General features: G+C 42.2%; 1 protein-coding gene across 1 annotated transcript; it reads left to right on the forward strand.

Moving 5' to 3' along the window:
- Positions 1 to 3,636: 3,636 nt before the first annotated feature.
- Positions 3,637 to 17,498, forward strand: LOC147987098 (wall-associated receptor kinase-like 8). The gene is made up of 3 exons (XM_087542277.1): positions 3,637 to 4,576; positions 15,754 to 15,861; positions 16,297 to 17,498. Exons 1-3 carry the CDS (start codon positions 3,637 to 3,639, stop codon positions 17,496 to 17,498), a joined length of 2,250 nt encoding a protein of 749 aa, XP_087398403.1.
- Positions 17,499 to 17,964: the final 466 nt, after the last annotated feature.

Raw genomic sequence — 17,964 nt, forward strand, 5'->3', positions numbered from 1 at the left:
TTAGAAAAATATACTAGATATATATACCAAAAATGTGTATAAAAACAGTGAAAGATGAGAGAAAACAAAAAAACTAATAAAACCAAGAAAGAAACAAACAAAACCAAATTAAAACAAAGGAAAAAGGAAAGAAAGCAGAAAAACTAAGAAAAGCGAAGAAAACCAAAAAATAAACAAAAAGTAACCCAAAGAAAAACTGTGATGAAACAAAGAGAATCGGCAAGAACCATGAAAATGTAAAAAAAACGATGAAAACCAAAGAAAAACAGAGAACCAAAGAAAGCTGTAAAGGAAACAAAAGAAAAGAAAAAAGAAAGGAAGAAAAAAATATTGGGAAGACAATCCCAGCGAACGAACACAACGAAATCTAGCGAACAGGAAAAACATTGCATATGGGCTGGACCAATAGCTACATATGGGAGGGAATCCTTCAGCAAGCCCGAACAAACACTCGCGTGTAGTGAGATATAGTCGCCGCGCCGTGGGGTTGCCTGTTGTTGCTTCCCCTAGGACCAGTCAGGAGCCGGCAGACCATGCTAAAAGAATTTTTAGAGTTTTCAACATACTGATCTATATAGACGTATTTTAAAGTGTCTATTCATTAATTTTGCTTCATATGTAGTTCATATTGAAATCTCTAAAAGGTATTATATTTAAAAACGGAGGGAGCACATGATTTTATATACAAGTACATTGTTTAAAGAGACTAAGGGCCCGTTCGGTGATCCTACTAAAATACCATAATCAGGTTATTGGGAGATATAGCCGATTAATTGGTCATCAGCACTCCATATGGGCTGGTCCCAATTGCCTTTCCCTTTCATGTTCATGTTCAAGCTTCTATTTTTTCCTTTTTTTCTTTTATTTCTTTTTTCGTTTTCTACTTTATAATTTGCCAACTTTTTGCCATTCAGCTTTTTTCGGTTTCATTTTTTCCCTTTTCTCCAATTTTCATGTTAAAACATTTCTGCATAAACTCGTGAACATTTATAAAAATGCATGAAAATATTAAAAAACTACATGACCATTTTTAAAAGACATGAACACGTTTTAAAATTACATGACATTTTTTACAATGCGAGAACAATTTTTTTTTTGAAATTGCATGGTTTTTTAAAGGAGTGAACACTTTTTAAGCTAGGCCAAACATTTTTAAAAAAGTGAACTTTATTTTAAGTAGGTGAGCACTTTTTAATTGTCAAATTTCGTTAAATAGGTGAATTCTTTTGAAAATTACACGAACAGGTGTGAACACTTTTAAAACTAGCCAAACAGTTTTTTAAAAGTAGAAGAACACTGCCACAAGAATGGTCGTAGCAACAAACACGAATATGCAAACGAAACATAATATTAAACTTTCAGTTCAAAAAATATACTAGATCTAAAATCGAAGCCAGAGGAAAAAGCATAGTAGCTGGGGTGGCTGAGCATGCAAATTGTAGCAAAAGCATGCAATATGCCCCCCGCCCCCACCGTGAAAGTAATCAATGCCTAAAACACATGTAGGAGACTAGCCACCTTTTCGAATCGTGAGGGAAATGAACGACCGACCAACTGCGTGTGCGGCCGCTGCGTTCCACTTCAAAAAAAAAATCATTTTTCTTTTATTTTGAAGCTAACTTAATATCCTAGAGTGCTAGGAAACATGCAACACTATCAAAGATCTAGTATAGGGGTAGAATATAAGGCTCTTGCATAGGGGAAAACTCAGCTAAAAAAGTAAGTGGGGGCACAATTGTCGGGCTAACTAGGACCTATCTAGTAAAACATTGCGCTATTAAGCTAGAAATGTAGAAATTCACTGGGGCCTAGGCCCCTGGTTGGCCCAACATAGGTTGAGCTTGCTTACAACAGTATCTCAGAGCCCTAGGACGAGGAGGAGGACCTCAAAGAGGGACGCGACACCTGCGAGAATCACCATGATCGACATCAAAGCGCGGAGCTTTCTCTCGCTAACTCGCACGCACCACAACGAGGCACCTAGGCCACCGAGTCCACCCCGAGGGAAGGCCTGCAATGGCAAAGTCAAGACCTCCAAATCCAGTTCTTAGCTACACCACTATCGTCAGCAGTGACCTGGACAGGACCACTCGCCGCCACTACCCCGCCACCTGCACAACTAAGGAAAATAGCCACATCCGCCGCCACGATGCTCGCAGGAGAGCCGGTCATGCAACCTGATGTCCAGGGCCACCAACCTGACGTTCGAAACCACCCTTACCTGCTTCCTACCGGAAGGTGTACTGCTGACATGCAGTATGTCACCCCCACACCGAGTCAGCCCTCCATGGCAGCCCTCAGAGTCAGACCGACCGCAGCAACATCTTGCACTTATGTAAAGGCGCGGGAAGAGGAGCGGATGAACGAGGAAAGATGGAGGAAGGAAGAGGAAGGAGTGCCTTGCAACCACGAGTCAGGCGTCGACAATGACGGTGAGGGGAGGCGGGTAGAGCTGTGGTGGCGGCGGTGGGGAAACCATGTTCCCTCGAGCGGCTACACACACACACGGAGAGAGAGAGAGAGAGAGAGAGAGAGAGAGCAACGACTGGTCAAACCCGTGCTTAGCCATGCAGAACCACGTCATATTCGTCGAGGGAAGAAAGATGTCTTGTGTGAATGGTTGAGGCTGCAAGATGTCTTGTTAGGGAGCTCGAATAGCCAAGGGATCAAAAATAAACTCTTCTCAACAAGCTATAATAATATCTCTTTGGTTCTTTGTTTTGAACAAAAATGTAAAGGCGCGGGAAGAGGAGCCGGATGAACGAGGAAAGATGGAGGAAGGAAGAGCAAGGAGTGCCTTGGAACCACGAGTCAGGCGTCAACAATGACGGCGAGGGGAGGCGGGTAGAGCTGTGGTGGCGACGGTGGGGAAACCATGTTCCCTCGAGCGGCTACACACACACACAAAGAGAGAAAGAGAGAGAGGGGGGGGGGGAGGGGGGGGAGAGCAACGACTAGTCAAAACCATGCTTACCCATGCGGAACCACGTCATATTCGTCGAGGGAAGAAAGATGTCTTGTGTGAATGGTTGAGGCTGCAAGATGTCTTGTTAGGGAGGTCGAATAGCTGAGGGATCAAAAATAAACTTTTCTCAATAAACTATAATAATATCTCTTTGGTTCTTTGTTTTGAACAAAAATGTAAACACCTGTGTCAAGTCTAGAACTTGAATTCTAATGGATTGGTTCGAACAAAAAAAACTAACCAACTGAGTTATGCTCAATTCGCAATATCTCCCTAGTTTGTAAATACAATGCTAGTACGTGGCAATACCACATCAAGTCAACTCTTTGCAGAGCAATTTATTTCGTTCACATATTCGACGGTTGACACGATTAATTAGTGTATATATCCTCTCGAAACAAGCTAATGTATCCTATGAAGAGCATCTCGTCGATCGTGCCATCCATCCATCTCCAAAGAAAACAAAAAAGGCATCCAAATGAGCTGCGAGTCTAATCTAAACACGACGTCAACTCATGACTTCCACGAGATTCCAAATGTCACCTTGTAATTAACCTCGTCCATGATTGCTTACAATCATTGCATAAAATGGACAGCTTGTATATATGCTCACAAGGTCTCAGATGAGTTGCTATGCGCCTAGCCCTGGCTTGTACCTGGCCACCAATCCAATGGACACCACTGTCGTGATCGTGTCGCTCATGTTTCTTCAGCTCCTAGTGACAGCACTGGCCGCTCCGATCGCCTTGCCTGGCTGCCCGGAGACCTGCGGCGACGTCACCGTGCCCTACCCATTCGGCACCCGCAAGGGCTGCTTCCGCCAGGGCTTCGACCTCACCTGCGACGGGACGCGCCATCCACCAAAGCTGTCCCTGGGCGGTGACCATGGCGCGGAGGTGGTCGGCATCTCGTTGCCGGACGGCACGGTGCGGATCCGCACCAGGATTCTCGACACGAGCTCCCTCCAGCAGCTCAACGGCACATGGTCCGCCGGCCTGCGGCCCGGCGGGCCCCTGGCGCTGTCGGCCAGGCACAACCGCTTCGTCGCCATGGGATGCAACCTCCTCGCCAACCTCGTGGCGCACGACACGTTATACTCCGCCAGCGACCGCATCGACGTCTGCGCGGCGCTCTGCGTGTCCCGCTCCGCGCTGCCGCCGCCGAGGGACGCCTCCTCCGCCTCCTGCTCCGGCGTCGGCTGCTGCCAGACGCCCGTCGCGCGGGGCCTCTCGTCCTACACCATCCAGCTCAACGACCTAGCCCAGCGACCTGCCGCTGCCGCTGCCTCTCCACTACTAGTGCACGCGGCAGCGTTCATCGCTGACCAGAGGTGGTTCAGGGGCCAGCAGGACGCGCTGAAGAAGAAGTTCCTCGACGATCCGCGGAAGCTGGTCGATTCGACGGTGGTTCTGACGGTGTTGGAATGGTCGCTCCACGTGGACGCCGATCAGGATATGTTCCTGTATGATCCCGGTGTCTCCCAGTGGAAGAGATGCATCAGCGTTAACAGCGTCATTGTTGATGCCGTCAATGGAAATGTTTTCGACAGAGCACGGTGCAACTGCTCAAGAGGTTACGAGGGGAACCCCTACATCGCCGATGGATGCCAAGGTGCCCTGTTTTTCTACCAATATTACAGTAAATGCTAAAAATTGAAGAAAAAAATCATGGTACCTTTTCCCCATAAATAAAAAAGTGAAGACAAAAATATCATACTTAATTGACTAGTTAGAAATTAACATCGGATAAAAAAACTGAAACAATAATGGTCGGTTATAAAACTAAAATTTACGCCAACATTATGGGTGAATCCAGTGTGCCGTGCCCTCTCAAAAAATGCAACACTATTTTTTTTATCTCGTAGTAGTTAGTCTAATCACGTGTGTATTATAGGGTTAGAATGGCACTGACAATGTTTTAGGGTTATATGCATGGCATTTCTATTGTGAGAGATGAGGTTGGCACCCCCTTGGTCAAGCCTAGGTCCGCCACTCTTTGATAGATTCAGGAAAAGAACAAGGTTCTTGTATAATTGAATACTCCATATATGTCTGAAATATAGTGCGTATTAGATTTTCAAATCAAACCTTCTGAACTTTGACCAAATTTGTGGAGAACTTATTAACATCCAGAATACCATAACAACACCATTAGATTCATCATGACATATATTTTACCTATATAATATCAAAATACACTATGTCTATCATAGCTTGCCACAGAATTAGTTAAGGGTCACTAAACTTTTAACGATTTAAAAGTTATCAAAAAATATGAAATAAATGTGGGAGCATCTCTCATATATATATATATATATATATATATATATATATATATATATAGGAAAAATGTATATTTTTAAGCTATCAGCCAAATGTGCACAAGCTGGGCTAACTCTACTTTCTTTAATTCCACATAATCTAGCCATCCCTATATGTGAACTAAGATCTTGTTAAACGAAGCAGACAATCAAACCGTTCATTGCGGTTCATTGGACACCCAATGGTTGAAATTAAATTCCCAGGAAATGAGAGGCATATGAGTGGATTACATGGGAATTTGGAGGCCCCAATCCAATGGTCCAAAGGGCTTCCATAGGAACAGGTTCTTAGGATACAAATCATCCAATATTTATAAAAAAATCTTTCAAACCAAAGAGGCCCTTAGACACAACCGTTGGCAAGAAAATCTAGAACACGGGGCGGCAATTTGCCGTATGAAGAACCGACAATCCCAGGAGACCAAAACACCATAGACTCCCGACTCCATCTATGATCACCCATGATGACCACAATAGAATCTATATCTATACCCTACGGATTTAAAAAGACCCAAAGAGCCAGATCCTATTGATCTCAGCCATCAAGCCATGTTAATCCGATGATTTATATTGCTTCAATGGTGAGCGCTCAACATGTTTAGCGTGCAATTAATATCATACCAATTATCAATGGTTGTACTAATCATATAATTATTTATAATTGATATTCTGCCTAATATCAATCAGTAATTAATGTCCTTCCTATTTTTGTAATATCAACAAGTATTGCACGTACGTATTTATACTACTCTCTCCGTTCCTAAATATAAGACATTTTAGAGATTCCACTATGGATTACATACAAAATGTATATAGACATATTTTAGAGTGTAGATTCACTCATTTTACTCTGTATGTAGATTTACTCATTTTACTCCGTATGTATCCATAGTGGAATTTCTAAAAGGTCTTATATTAAGATTTTTTACGGTGCATCATACTACCCAAAATAGTGGGTAGTATTTAGTGGATCCAATGGTCAGTATTGATCGGTTAAATTTTTTCTTTAGGATATATTAGTAATTACTTATTAGAGGGAGATTTGTTTTTTAATGATGATAATCTAATTAACTAAATTAATCCCATCAGACCCGACGCTGTGTGCGTATGTTCAGATCAGATCAGCGGGTTCGCGTACGTTTCTCTTGCATCTCCGGCGGGCGGAATCGATTCGTACGTGTAGTGTTTACCTGCTTGTCCTTCGAAAGAATCCATCCAGCAGCCAGCTCGCTGGAGAGGTTAGCTTTCTATGTGCATGCGTGCTAGTTTCTCGAAGATCTCAATCAACCAGCTTGTCCTTGTGTATTCGTGTCGCGCTTCGTTCGTGCGTTCTTTGGCAGACATAAATTTCCTCAACGAGACCTGTGATGTGAGCCGGGGCCTGCGCTAACACTCAGTTCTTCCCCGGCAACGTACTAAGCTTCAGCCCGGATGACTCATGGTGTTCTCTGTTGACATGGAGACGCTTCTTGGCCGGCCGGACATGGACGACGGTAACGAGGAGGAATCGTTTTATATGAAGGCGTTGGGCCTCATCGAGCTGATGGACGAATAGACGACAGGGTGAGTCAAGCTAGAGATCGATGCCATGCTAGTGTGTGGCCTTAAACCAGGAGTCCGTGATGTCACGGCGATATGCTCGAATCGACTTCGACTACGGCTCACCTCAGGCCACACCATACAAGAACGCGGCAAGCAGCGGTGTTTAGTTCCTCCCGATAAGATTCACGGGGAGTAATACTACTGCTCGTTACGGGAGGGCACTTGGATGAGATGGGTGCTTGACGATGGCGGGAAGCAGACCTGCATGCCTGAATCCACGAGATTGATATAAACAGATAGATAACAGTGAACTGCCTATAATGCCCCTAACTAACAATATATACTACCGAAAATCTGTTGTAGTATTGGCTCATCTGGACCCTTCAACCACATAAATGGACGGCCCAAATAGATCTGATGTACAGTAAAATGTCTCCTTATATTTAGGAACAGAGGCAGTAGTAAGAATAAACACACTAGACTTTTATTCTACATGATTTCACCTTAAATTTTCTGTTAATTCCATTTTTACTCCCTAGTTTCACGTTTGTGACAACTTTTACCCCATGCAACCGAAATTCTTAATTTTTACTCAATCTAAGCAAACTTGTGCAATTTTTTACCCCATCTATTTTTCTTGATTTGACAAGTCATCCCCATGTTTTAGCGCCAATTTGGCTTGCCGTGTAAAAGGGTTAATTACTTCGGTGTTTCCCGCTTAGTTTACTTTTTTGTAGCACAAACCGCACCAAATAGCAGTCCGTCGGATGTGCTCCACTAGCTCGGCCTCACCGGCCTCTTCCTCTCCTCCCTCTCAGGAGCTTCCATATCGAGGGAAGATCGAGGGCTCTTCCTCTATACCTTGTAAATGTTCACAATATGCATAACACATAATCATTCCTAATACAAACGAGAGCACATTTCCAATCAAGAGGCTTGATTCTCCTGCTGTTCGACATGGTAGAAAAAGAAAAGAAAATCAATTGGATACAGAACAACACAGATCAAGATTGATCCCTATTTTTTTGTTTGCGGGGGTAAAAGGATTTCCCCCCCATAATTATGGACTTACAATCAAGAGGCAAGAGATTATCGATACACTGGGGCCCTCTTTGTAGTCAAACACTGTAGTGCAACATTCGGTATGGCTATAACTTGCTAAACAATCTCCTACTCTTTTTTTTGTTCAGAATGAAGCTTATGTGTTTTAAAGTCCCACTCACCCATCAAGGCCTTATTCTTCCAAGCTAGCTGACCATATGCAGATTAATCCAACGAATGTCTAGAAAGATTGATAACGCCATTGACGAATTTGATTGCACCAATACTGGAACTTCTGGATGTTGTATAACCAAAGCCATACCTTGCATCATCGCATGGATTTCCGTTTCGAATACATCATTGCGGTGAAACTAGTACCTGTAGGCAATATAGTTAACTCTTTTGTCATGCCATCTAAGGATCATACCGGCTGATGACGTGCCGTCCGTCACCGAGAAGGAGCCATCCATAGAGAGAGCTGCCATATCTCACATGCAAGGAAAAATGAAAGCGAGAAGCAATGAGAATGGGAGACAAGAACATGGACCGAGATCAATCCCTTCAAGGATTCACGCAAGGAACTTCACAAAGCTCGGTGGAACTCAAAGAAGTTTGGTCCTCCTCCCCGCACATGAACCTTGATGGACAGCGCTGAAATGTAGGTCCAATTGATCTGATCATAAAAATAATTAAGAGGGGTAAAAATTTGTGCAAGTTCGCTTAAAATGAGTAAAACTTAAGAATTTCTGCTAGATGGGGTAAATCTGTCACAAACAGGAAATTAGGGGGTAAAAATGAAGTTCACTCTCAATTTTTTCCAGGGAAGACTTCACCTCCATTGCTGACATATTCCTGCGAACCACACAGAAATCTAACATGGAAGAAATATAACTATACTCCAATGTTGACCAGTGGTTTCCTGACCTCCCAAGTTGTCCTCGAATGGCTACGGTTTCTTTAGACGCTAGGCACATGAAACCATCATATGATATCATGTAATTATGGTTAAGGGGCGTTGCTTAACTGAATCATGGTCATATGCTACCTCTTGAGCACTGCGTTTGTTTTCACTTGAAGAGGAAAGGGTGATGCAGCAGAGCAGCGTAAGTATTTCCCTCGGTTTTTGAGAACCAAGGTATCAATCCAGTAGGAGGCGACACACGAGTCCCTCGCACCTACACAAACAAATAAACTCCTCGCAACCAACGCGATAAAGGGGTTTTCAATCCCTTCACGATCACCTATGAGAGTGAGATCTGATAGATATGATAAGATAATATTTTTGGTATTTTTATGATAAAGAGAAATAAAGATGCAAGTAAAATAAATGGCAAAGGAAATAACTAAGTATTGGAAGATTAATATGATGGAAAATAGACCCGGGGGCCATAGGTTTCACTAGAGGCTTCTCTCGAGAGCATAAGTATTACGGTGGGTGAACAAATTATTGTTGAGCAATTGACAGAATTGAGCATAGTTATGAGAATATCTAGGTATGATCATGTATATAGGCATCACGTCCAAGACAAGTAGACCGACTCCTGCATGCATCTACTACTATTACTCCACACATCGACCACTATCCAGCATGCGTCTAGAGTATTAAGTTCAAGAGAACAGAGTAACGCTTTAAGCAAGATGACATGATGTAGAGGGATAAACTGATGCAATATGATATAAACTCCATCTTGTTATCCTCGATGGCAACAATACAATACGTCCCTTGCTGCCCCTACCGTCACTGGGAAAGGACACCGCAAGATTGAACCCAAAGCTAAGCACTTCTCCCATTGCAAGAAAGATCAATCTAGTATGCCAAATCAAACTGATAATTCGAAGAGACTTGCAAAGATAACCAATCATACATAAAAGAATTCGGAGAAGATTCAAATATTGTTCATAGATAAACTTGATCATAAACCCACAATTCATCGGTCTCAAAAAACACACCGCAAAAGAAGATTACATCGAATAGATCTCCGCAAGAGAGGGGCAGAACTTTGTATTGAGATCCAAAAAGAGAGAAGAATCCATCTAGCTAATAACTATGGACCCGTAGGTCTGAAGCAAACTACTCACACTTCATCGGAGAGGCTATGGTGTTGATGTAGAAGCCCTCCGTGATTGATACCCCCTCCGGCGGAGCTCCGGAAAAGGCCCCAAGATGGGATCTTGTGGATACAGAAAGTTACGGTGGTGGAATTAGGGTTATGGCTCCGTATCTGGTAGTTTGGGGGTACATAGGTATATATAGGAGGAAGGAGTATGTCGGTGGAGCAACGTGGGCCCCACAAGGGTGGAGGGCGCGCCTGGGGGGTAGGCGCGCCCCCTACCTCGTGCCTTCCTGGTTGATTGCTTGACGTAGGGTCCAAATCCTCTGGATCATGTTCGTTCCGAAAATCACGTTCCCGAAGGTTTCATTCCATTTGGACTCCGTTTGATATTCTTTTTCTGCGAAACTCTGAAATAGGCAAAAAAACAGCAATTCTGGGCTGGGCCTCCGGTTAATAGGTTAGTCCCAAAAATAATATAAAAGTGTATAATAAAGCCCAATAATGTCCAAAACAGGATATAATGTAGCATGGAACAATCAAAAATTATAGATACGTTGGAGACGTATCATCATAACATAATGCCTTGGATATTTGAATTTGAAGTTATTAACGGTACTCGGGCATATCACCCGCCCGAGACACAAAACAACCACAGTGGGCGGTACACTAGAGTTCCACTCCATACAATGTACACATTCGACTAGACCTATCTTGTCCTAGTTCATGTGCTGCTGAGTTCATTGTGCGCCTACATGCGCTCACACTATGTTTTGAAAATCACATCTTGAGCTGATATTTGAGGTCTTCAATAATCGCTGCGTATGGTGAGGAGTCAACTGTGCGGATATTCATAGCATCCGCAAGCAACTGTGAATTTGTTTCAAAAGCAACCCGGGTGGCTCCAAGCTCAGCCGCTGTTGTCACTGTTGCTGCCATCACATTGATCTCCACACGAAGACATCCTGGCTGTGATCCTAGCGTCCATCTCGAGCAACTATTACTTCTCCAGTGTTATCACGAGCTATCACACCCCATCCACCAATCGAACTGCCAGGGACGAAAGCTCCGTCGATCGAGGCTGAACTTGAGCATCTCTATGTCGGGCGGCTTCCATGCCCTAGAGGGTAGATTCCTCTAAAGTCTTCCTTGTACTCCAGTGCATTGCATCGGATGCATCTGACTAGTTCTGCCACTTGCACTGGCAGCTCACCTTCACATACTTTTTTTTCTCGGGTTCCACCACTGCCACCAGAGGGTAATAATGAGCACCCATTTCTTCTCATCTAATCCCCACAAAGTGTCCAGCATTGCATGCACGCCCTTGATGCATTCGAGTTGGCTACGTTCCAGCTCCAAGCCCAGCTGCCGCCACACTTCTTTAACCCACTTGCATTTTATAAAGTGGTGCCCGCCATCCTCCTCTCCTCTGCCGCCTAGGAAACAACTTGATTTCTCCTGTGGTATACCCCTTCTCACTAGGTTAGCACATAGGACCAGGGACTCATGCCAGATTCTCCATACAAACATCTGGAATTTCGGCGGGCATGGTAGCTTCCATATGCGCTTCTAAGTATGATCTTTAGTTCTTTCTAGTTGGCCGGCTCGCGAAGAGCTTGAAACCAGTGCTCCATTCTATTCATGTTTAGTTAACTCGACCTGAAGTATGTATGCACTCTTCACCGAGTGGTTACCCTTGCTATCAAAATGCCACGCTATGAAGTCATCCACCCCCTCCCTCGGCGACATGCTTAGTACATGGCGAGCATCTTTTGCACATAAAGTATCCTTGACAAGACCTTCATCCCAGCCGCCTGTAATTGGGCATATCAGTTCAGAAACATGAGTTAGCAAACTGGTTCCTTTTGGTTTCATGACATGTCTTGACCAGGGTCTTGGCATCCATGGGTCCAACCAAATTTTCACTCTTGTGCCATCGCCAATTCTCCACATGTAACCTTGCTTCACAAGATCCAGCCCATTCAGAATGCTTCGCCATGAGTACGAAATTCCATCGCGAGCTTCAGCCTCAAAAACACTATAGTTAGGAAAGTATCGAGCCTTCGGAACTCTTGCACACAGGCTGGTTGGATTTTGAAGGAGCCTCCATCCTTGCCTCGACAACATGTCCAGGTTAAACTTATGCATATCCCGAAAGCCCAATCCACCCATCTCCTTGTGTTGCCACAACTTCTCCCAGCTAATCCAATGCATTGCATTTTGCTTGTCTTGTTGGCTCCACAAAAACTTACCAAGGAGAGTGTTCAGTTCCGCACAAAATGTTTTTGTTAGGTCGAAGCATGACATAGCAAATGTGGGAATGACCTATGCCACAGCTTTCACCAAAACCTCCTTACTCTCCTTACCAAGAAGTTTCTCCTGCCAACCATACACACGGCGACACATGTTGCGTTTGATATAGTTGAAAGCCGTCCTTTTAGAGCGACCCACATGGATAGGCTGGCCCAGGTATTTCTCCTTCCAATTTTCACTAAGTATTCCCAACGTACTCATGACAGAATTTGTGACAGTATCACAAGTGTTGGGGCTGAACATAACAGCAGACTTTATATTTGATCAAAAGAAAGGCATAATATATTTTTATGGTAGTATTTTTGCCAGGTTGAAAACCATTGATCCGAAGGTTACTATAATTTGCACTTGTTCCCAAAACTGCACCCGCGCCCACCCTCGTGTATCCTTTTTTTAGAAGGGCCATAGCGCATTCTATCTGTCGCTCTCTCCAACATTGTATTGAGCAATATGCATATGGGAAATCAAGCGAACGAGCAGACTGGTCTGACCCATTTAGCAGTAGCTACTGTACACAACTTTATAGAATTTTGCGGTCCATTTTTCCCTTTTCTATTTTTGTTGTTTTCTTTTAAGGTTTCTTCCTTTTCTAGAATTCATTTTAAAAACTTCCTTCTATAAGAATGTCATAAAGTACAAAAAAAATCATTTTTTTAAAGTTGTTCAAAACATTTCAAAAGATGTTTGGAATTTTACAAAATGCTTCCCAATTAAAAAAATCATGTTTTCACAAAATTCATGCTTTCAAAAAAATTACATTTTTATAAATTTGTGTTAAAAACTGCTCACATTAAAAAAATCATAAAATGTACGAAAATATTAAAAATGTTCATGTTCTACAAAACATGTTCAAAAATGTTTTGATTTTTTTGTGTTTTTTAGAAATATCTTTACTTCTAAAAATATTGAAAAACATCAATGTTTTTAAAGATCAGAATTAGAAAATTGATTAAAAAACAACCAATTAGGAAAACCACGCTAGAAAACAAAACAAATAGGGAAAAAATTGTTGCACGGTAGCTTTGTCGCTACTATCAAATGTGTCGGCCCAATTGAGGTCTCGCTGTGCAGAAGCCCTCCTATTTGATGCAATAGGAGGTCCCTGGTGATCGGGAGCAACTAATCAGCAAATGCTCTCTCCTTCGGGAGCCTCCGCAAGGGTCACTTTTAGTGGGTTGGGAACGCATCAATTGGCGTGTTCTCAGTCGCCGCCACGTGTCGTGCTTTGTGTGCTTTCTTTAGATTTTTTTCTGTACGTGGTTTCGACTTTTAGATGTTTTTTCAGCTTTTTGGTTTCCCTCCGGGTTTTTTAGGTTTAGGAAAAAGTCAATTTTTTGCGCGAAAAAATGCATTTTCTTTTTTTCTTCTGTGAGAGGCGTAGATTTACTTTTCGTGGAGGCACGAATTTGCTTCGTCGTGCATCTCGCAAAATAAAAAATGTATATTTATTTTTTTCCTTCTGCAAGAGGCCCAGATTTTCTTCTCGTGGAGGCACAGATTTGCTTCCATAAGAGATATAGTTGTGCCTCTTTGGAAAGTAAAAAAATAAACATTTTTTCGTCCATTTTTTTCGTGAAAAAGTTCATTGTAACCTATCAACATGAGATCTAGTTTTGAAGATCTCGATGCGAGGAATCCAATGGTGAAAATGGTTTGGGATTTGGACATGTAGTTTAAGATAAAACATTTTGAATAAATGAATCTATGAAAAAGGAAAAACTCCAAGCTGTGACAAATGGTGCATATGCAGTGCGCTACTTGTCGCAACTTGGAGATGTGGGAGTGACCTTTGCGATAAGTACTTCTTAATTAGTGATTACGCTGGTGATCGCGCCTCTTTGTAGAAATTTCTAATATTTTTTAAAAACATTTTAACTTAAGTGGGCTAGGCTTTTGAGTCATCTGGAATTCTATTCTCGATTAAGTAAATGGGTTGTGGCCTCTTAACCAAACCGAAATGGTAAGATCATGTATAATGGTTGATAAGAAGTCTTATCTTAAACGTTGCATGTAATTTAGAGATGACAATAAAACATGTCTATAATGAGTTATATCTTAGTCTTGCTTAATATTACTAGATATTTCTAAAAACATGGTGAGATATAAGAAAAGACGAGCCATTTCTTATGGATTCTCTCTTCTCCATCTCAGTATTTATCCTATGTGGGTAGCACCATTATAATGCCCTAAGTATATGTGTGTGCTAAAAAAGGCAGAGGTGTGATGGCTCATGTAATACGACCAGAAAACACCACGGGTCCAGCAGCTTACCGCTTAGGGCCTTGTCGGTGGCAAGGCGCCTCAGGAGTGGGGACTGGTGGTGCGGTAGGGTGTGGGCACTCAAATGTCCGGTAGGCGGCGCACCTCTGTAGAGGCTCGTGCACCGGAGGGAAGCTCACTTGTTTTAACTTCTTCCCGGGGGCTTAACCAATGGTGAACCACGAGCAAATGGTTAAAGACTTGATGTGAAGATGAGTTGTTGACAAAATGCTCAAGGGAGTCCTCGTCAAGACCAGAGGTCGGTCACTTCTTTCCGTCGATCCACTACAACACGTCAGTTGATCCGAGGCGTTATGGTAGGGGCATTTTCTAAAATGCCTTATTACTTGTTGTTTTGAGGCATTTTGGGGGATCGCCTCACAAGGGCAGAGCATTTGGGTGTTTTGAGGATTCGCCTCGAAACCCAGGTGCATCGGCGGCGAAATTTCAAAATGCCGCATAGTTTAGTTCTACATACATAGGCGAATTAGCATAAACACCGTGAATTAGACCTTTTTCATGGCATTTTGCTGAACGCCCTGCCCGTATTAGAAGGCGTTTCCAAGCCAAACGCCTCGCTATAGAACTCAGCAGCAACGGCGGAAATCCTTATTAACTAAAGTTCTTCAAGGATTTTGTTCGGAACACCAATGGCGCAAAGGCGCCATACAATCAAAGATTCATTGCCTGGTCGGGTAGAAATAGAGAAAATCTGTTGTGCAGCCTCGCCGGAGTTGGGAGGGAAAATACAGGAAATTTGCCTAGTCACTTGCCGAAAACAAAATTAAATGCTTGTGTCATCCGAGCTAGAACAGGCGAAAATAATGGTGCATGCCTCGTCAAGTTTCATTAAATGGAATAGACAAATTTTGGCGGCTGCGTTGAATCTTCTAAATTTGGATGTTTTCCCTCGCCAGGCTGAGTGTACCAGCAATGTTAGAGTGGTTGGATTGATTGGCAAAGAGGACATGTTGACATCGTCTGTCGGATCCAAATCTTCTAAATTTGGATGTTTAAGCTTGAACAATGATAGCTATTACTTTTTCGGAGACTATATGAAAAAGGATGGTGTAGCTGTTCTCTAGGATACGATGGCAACGCATACATCACTGATGGGTGCCAAGTTATATGTTAGTAGGTAGTTTCTTACATATTTGCAGTAGTTATATCATTACAAGAGAACATGTGTGTCCTATCTTTGTTTATTTTTCCATTTGATATATAAAGCCTCCTGCGTTCCAACAATGTATTTTTTCCTTCAGATATCGACGAGTGCCTACAACCAGAAGTTTATCCCTGCAACGGTACCTGTGTCAATATGCAAGGGACATACCGTTGCTCAGCAAAGAAAAACATCATTAACTTAGCAGGTACAGAAAATACACTCAATACAAGGCTTCATTGGTGATAAGTGCAAAAGGAAAATTTCATGTTTTGTTCATCAATTATTGTGAGTTTAGATTTTCTCCCTGAAATAAAATACAGATAAGTGTTACTAGAAAGTTACATTTTTTAATACTACTACTGCTAGGACCTAGCTACTTGATCCTTCAGTTTACAGTTATCTCTAATGCTAACTCAAAGCATTAGTAGTATTGTAGATCATTTAGACATGGATAATAAAGGAAATAAAAAGAACGAATGTAAAGTACTTCCAATATCAATGGTCTAGTAGATATTCTTATTACAAGAAAACTTTTTCATGGCATAGTTGAGAAGTCCGAAATAGATTTAATGTAGCAACTTGATTTCTTGAAGTGAACACAACAAATATTGTTCTCAAATCTTATGTTTGTTTTCTGCAGGTCCATTTACCATAACAGCAATTGTTGTTGGTTTTGGCCTACTATTTTCACTCCTGGGTGTTGCCCAAGTCACAAAAAAACTCAAGAAACGAAGAGCCAAGAAGTTTAGACAAAAGTTGTTTAGGAAAAACCATGGATTTCTTCTGCAACAATTGATCTCTTCAAACAAAGATATAGCCGAAAAGATGAAGATTTTCAGCTTAAAAGAGCTAGAGCAAGCAACCAACAAATTTGACCATAACCGGATCCTTGGTGATGGTGGGCATGGCACGGTGTATAAAGGCATCTTATCTGATCAACGTGTTGTGGCCATCAAGAAGGCCAAAAATGTTGTGCAGAGGGAAATTGACGAGTTTATAAATGAGGTTGTTATACTTTCACAGACAAACCATAGGAATGTGGTGAAGCTCTTTGGTTGCTGCCTCGAGACAGAAGTTCCTCTGCTAGTTTATGAGTTCATATCAAATGGAACTCTCTCGTCTTATCTCCATGGCCAACTTGAGAACCATTTGTCATGGAAAGATCGATTGAGGATTGCATTGGAAACTGCCAAGGCTATTGCATATCTACACTCGGCTGCTTCCATATCAGTATACCATAGAGACATCAAATGCGCCAATATACTACTTACCGATGCTTTAACAGCAAAAGTATCAGATTTTGGAGCTTCGAGGTCAATTGCAATAGACGAAACAGGAATACTTACAGTCGTGCAAGGAACCTATGGCTACCTTGATCCTGAATACTACTACACTAGTCGACTGACAGAGAAGAGTGATGTTTACAGCTTTGGTGTGATCCTAGCAGAGCTACTAACGGGGGTTACACCAGTTTTTTCTTCTCATTCATCGGAAGCCACAAGCCTAGCATCACACTTTGTATCACTAATGAGAGACAATTGTCTGTTAGCTATTCTAGATACACAAATTGTTCTTGAAGGAGGAGTTGAAGATGTTGAGGTGGTTGCAAGACTTGCACATGCATGCTTAAGCTTAAAAGGGGAAGAAAGACCTACAATGAGGGAAGTTGAGACAATACTTGAAGATGTCCAAAGCTCAAATATCCATCACAATTCTCAAACAATAAGAGTGGGCCAGAGTCCTCTAAAAGACCAGCCATGGAAGGGGAACAATGGTGGTGAAGGAAGTAGAGTATATAGCTTGGAAAAGGAGTTCATCCATTCATTGGAAATTCCAAGATGAGTTTACTTGCAAGGCAAATTGTTGTAATTATTATTAAGAGTTCTGGTACCATAATGTGGAATGTATGTTATGTGCTATAAGCCTATAACCATATGTGTATTTCCAATGCTAGTAGGTGATGTAGAACCAAATATGTGAAGGTAAATAAAGTTAATTCAGCTAAAATTTATACCTGACGTGTAGTTTGTCTCACTGAATATTAGAAGTTTGCAATAAAAATATGTTGACAGGTCCATGAATGTACACACTGTAAATAGCTCCCATTCAAGCACCAAATTAGCAACATGCATGTTAACCTGATACCACTGAAAATGAAAAGACAATGCTTTGTTGCAAAAATTTACGTTGACGCTTTGTCGAAATACTTGTATTATAACTTGGCTAGAAATCCACCAGGCACACACAATATACATGGTCAACATCAAACGTGACCAGCCTCATTGAGATAATATCATGCATTTTGATT

This window comes from Triticum urartu, chromosome 2A (assembly GCF_056163025.1).
Source record: "Triticum urartu cultivar PI428250 chromosome 2A, HENAU_Tu73, whole genome shotgun sequence".
Classification (NCBI taxonomy): Eukaryota; Viridiplantae; Streptophyta; class Magnoliopsida; order Poales; family Poaceae; genus Triticum; species Triticum urartu.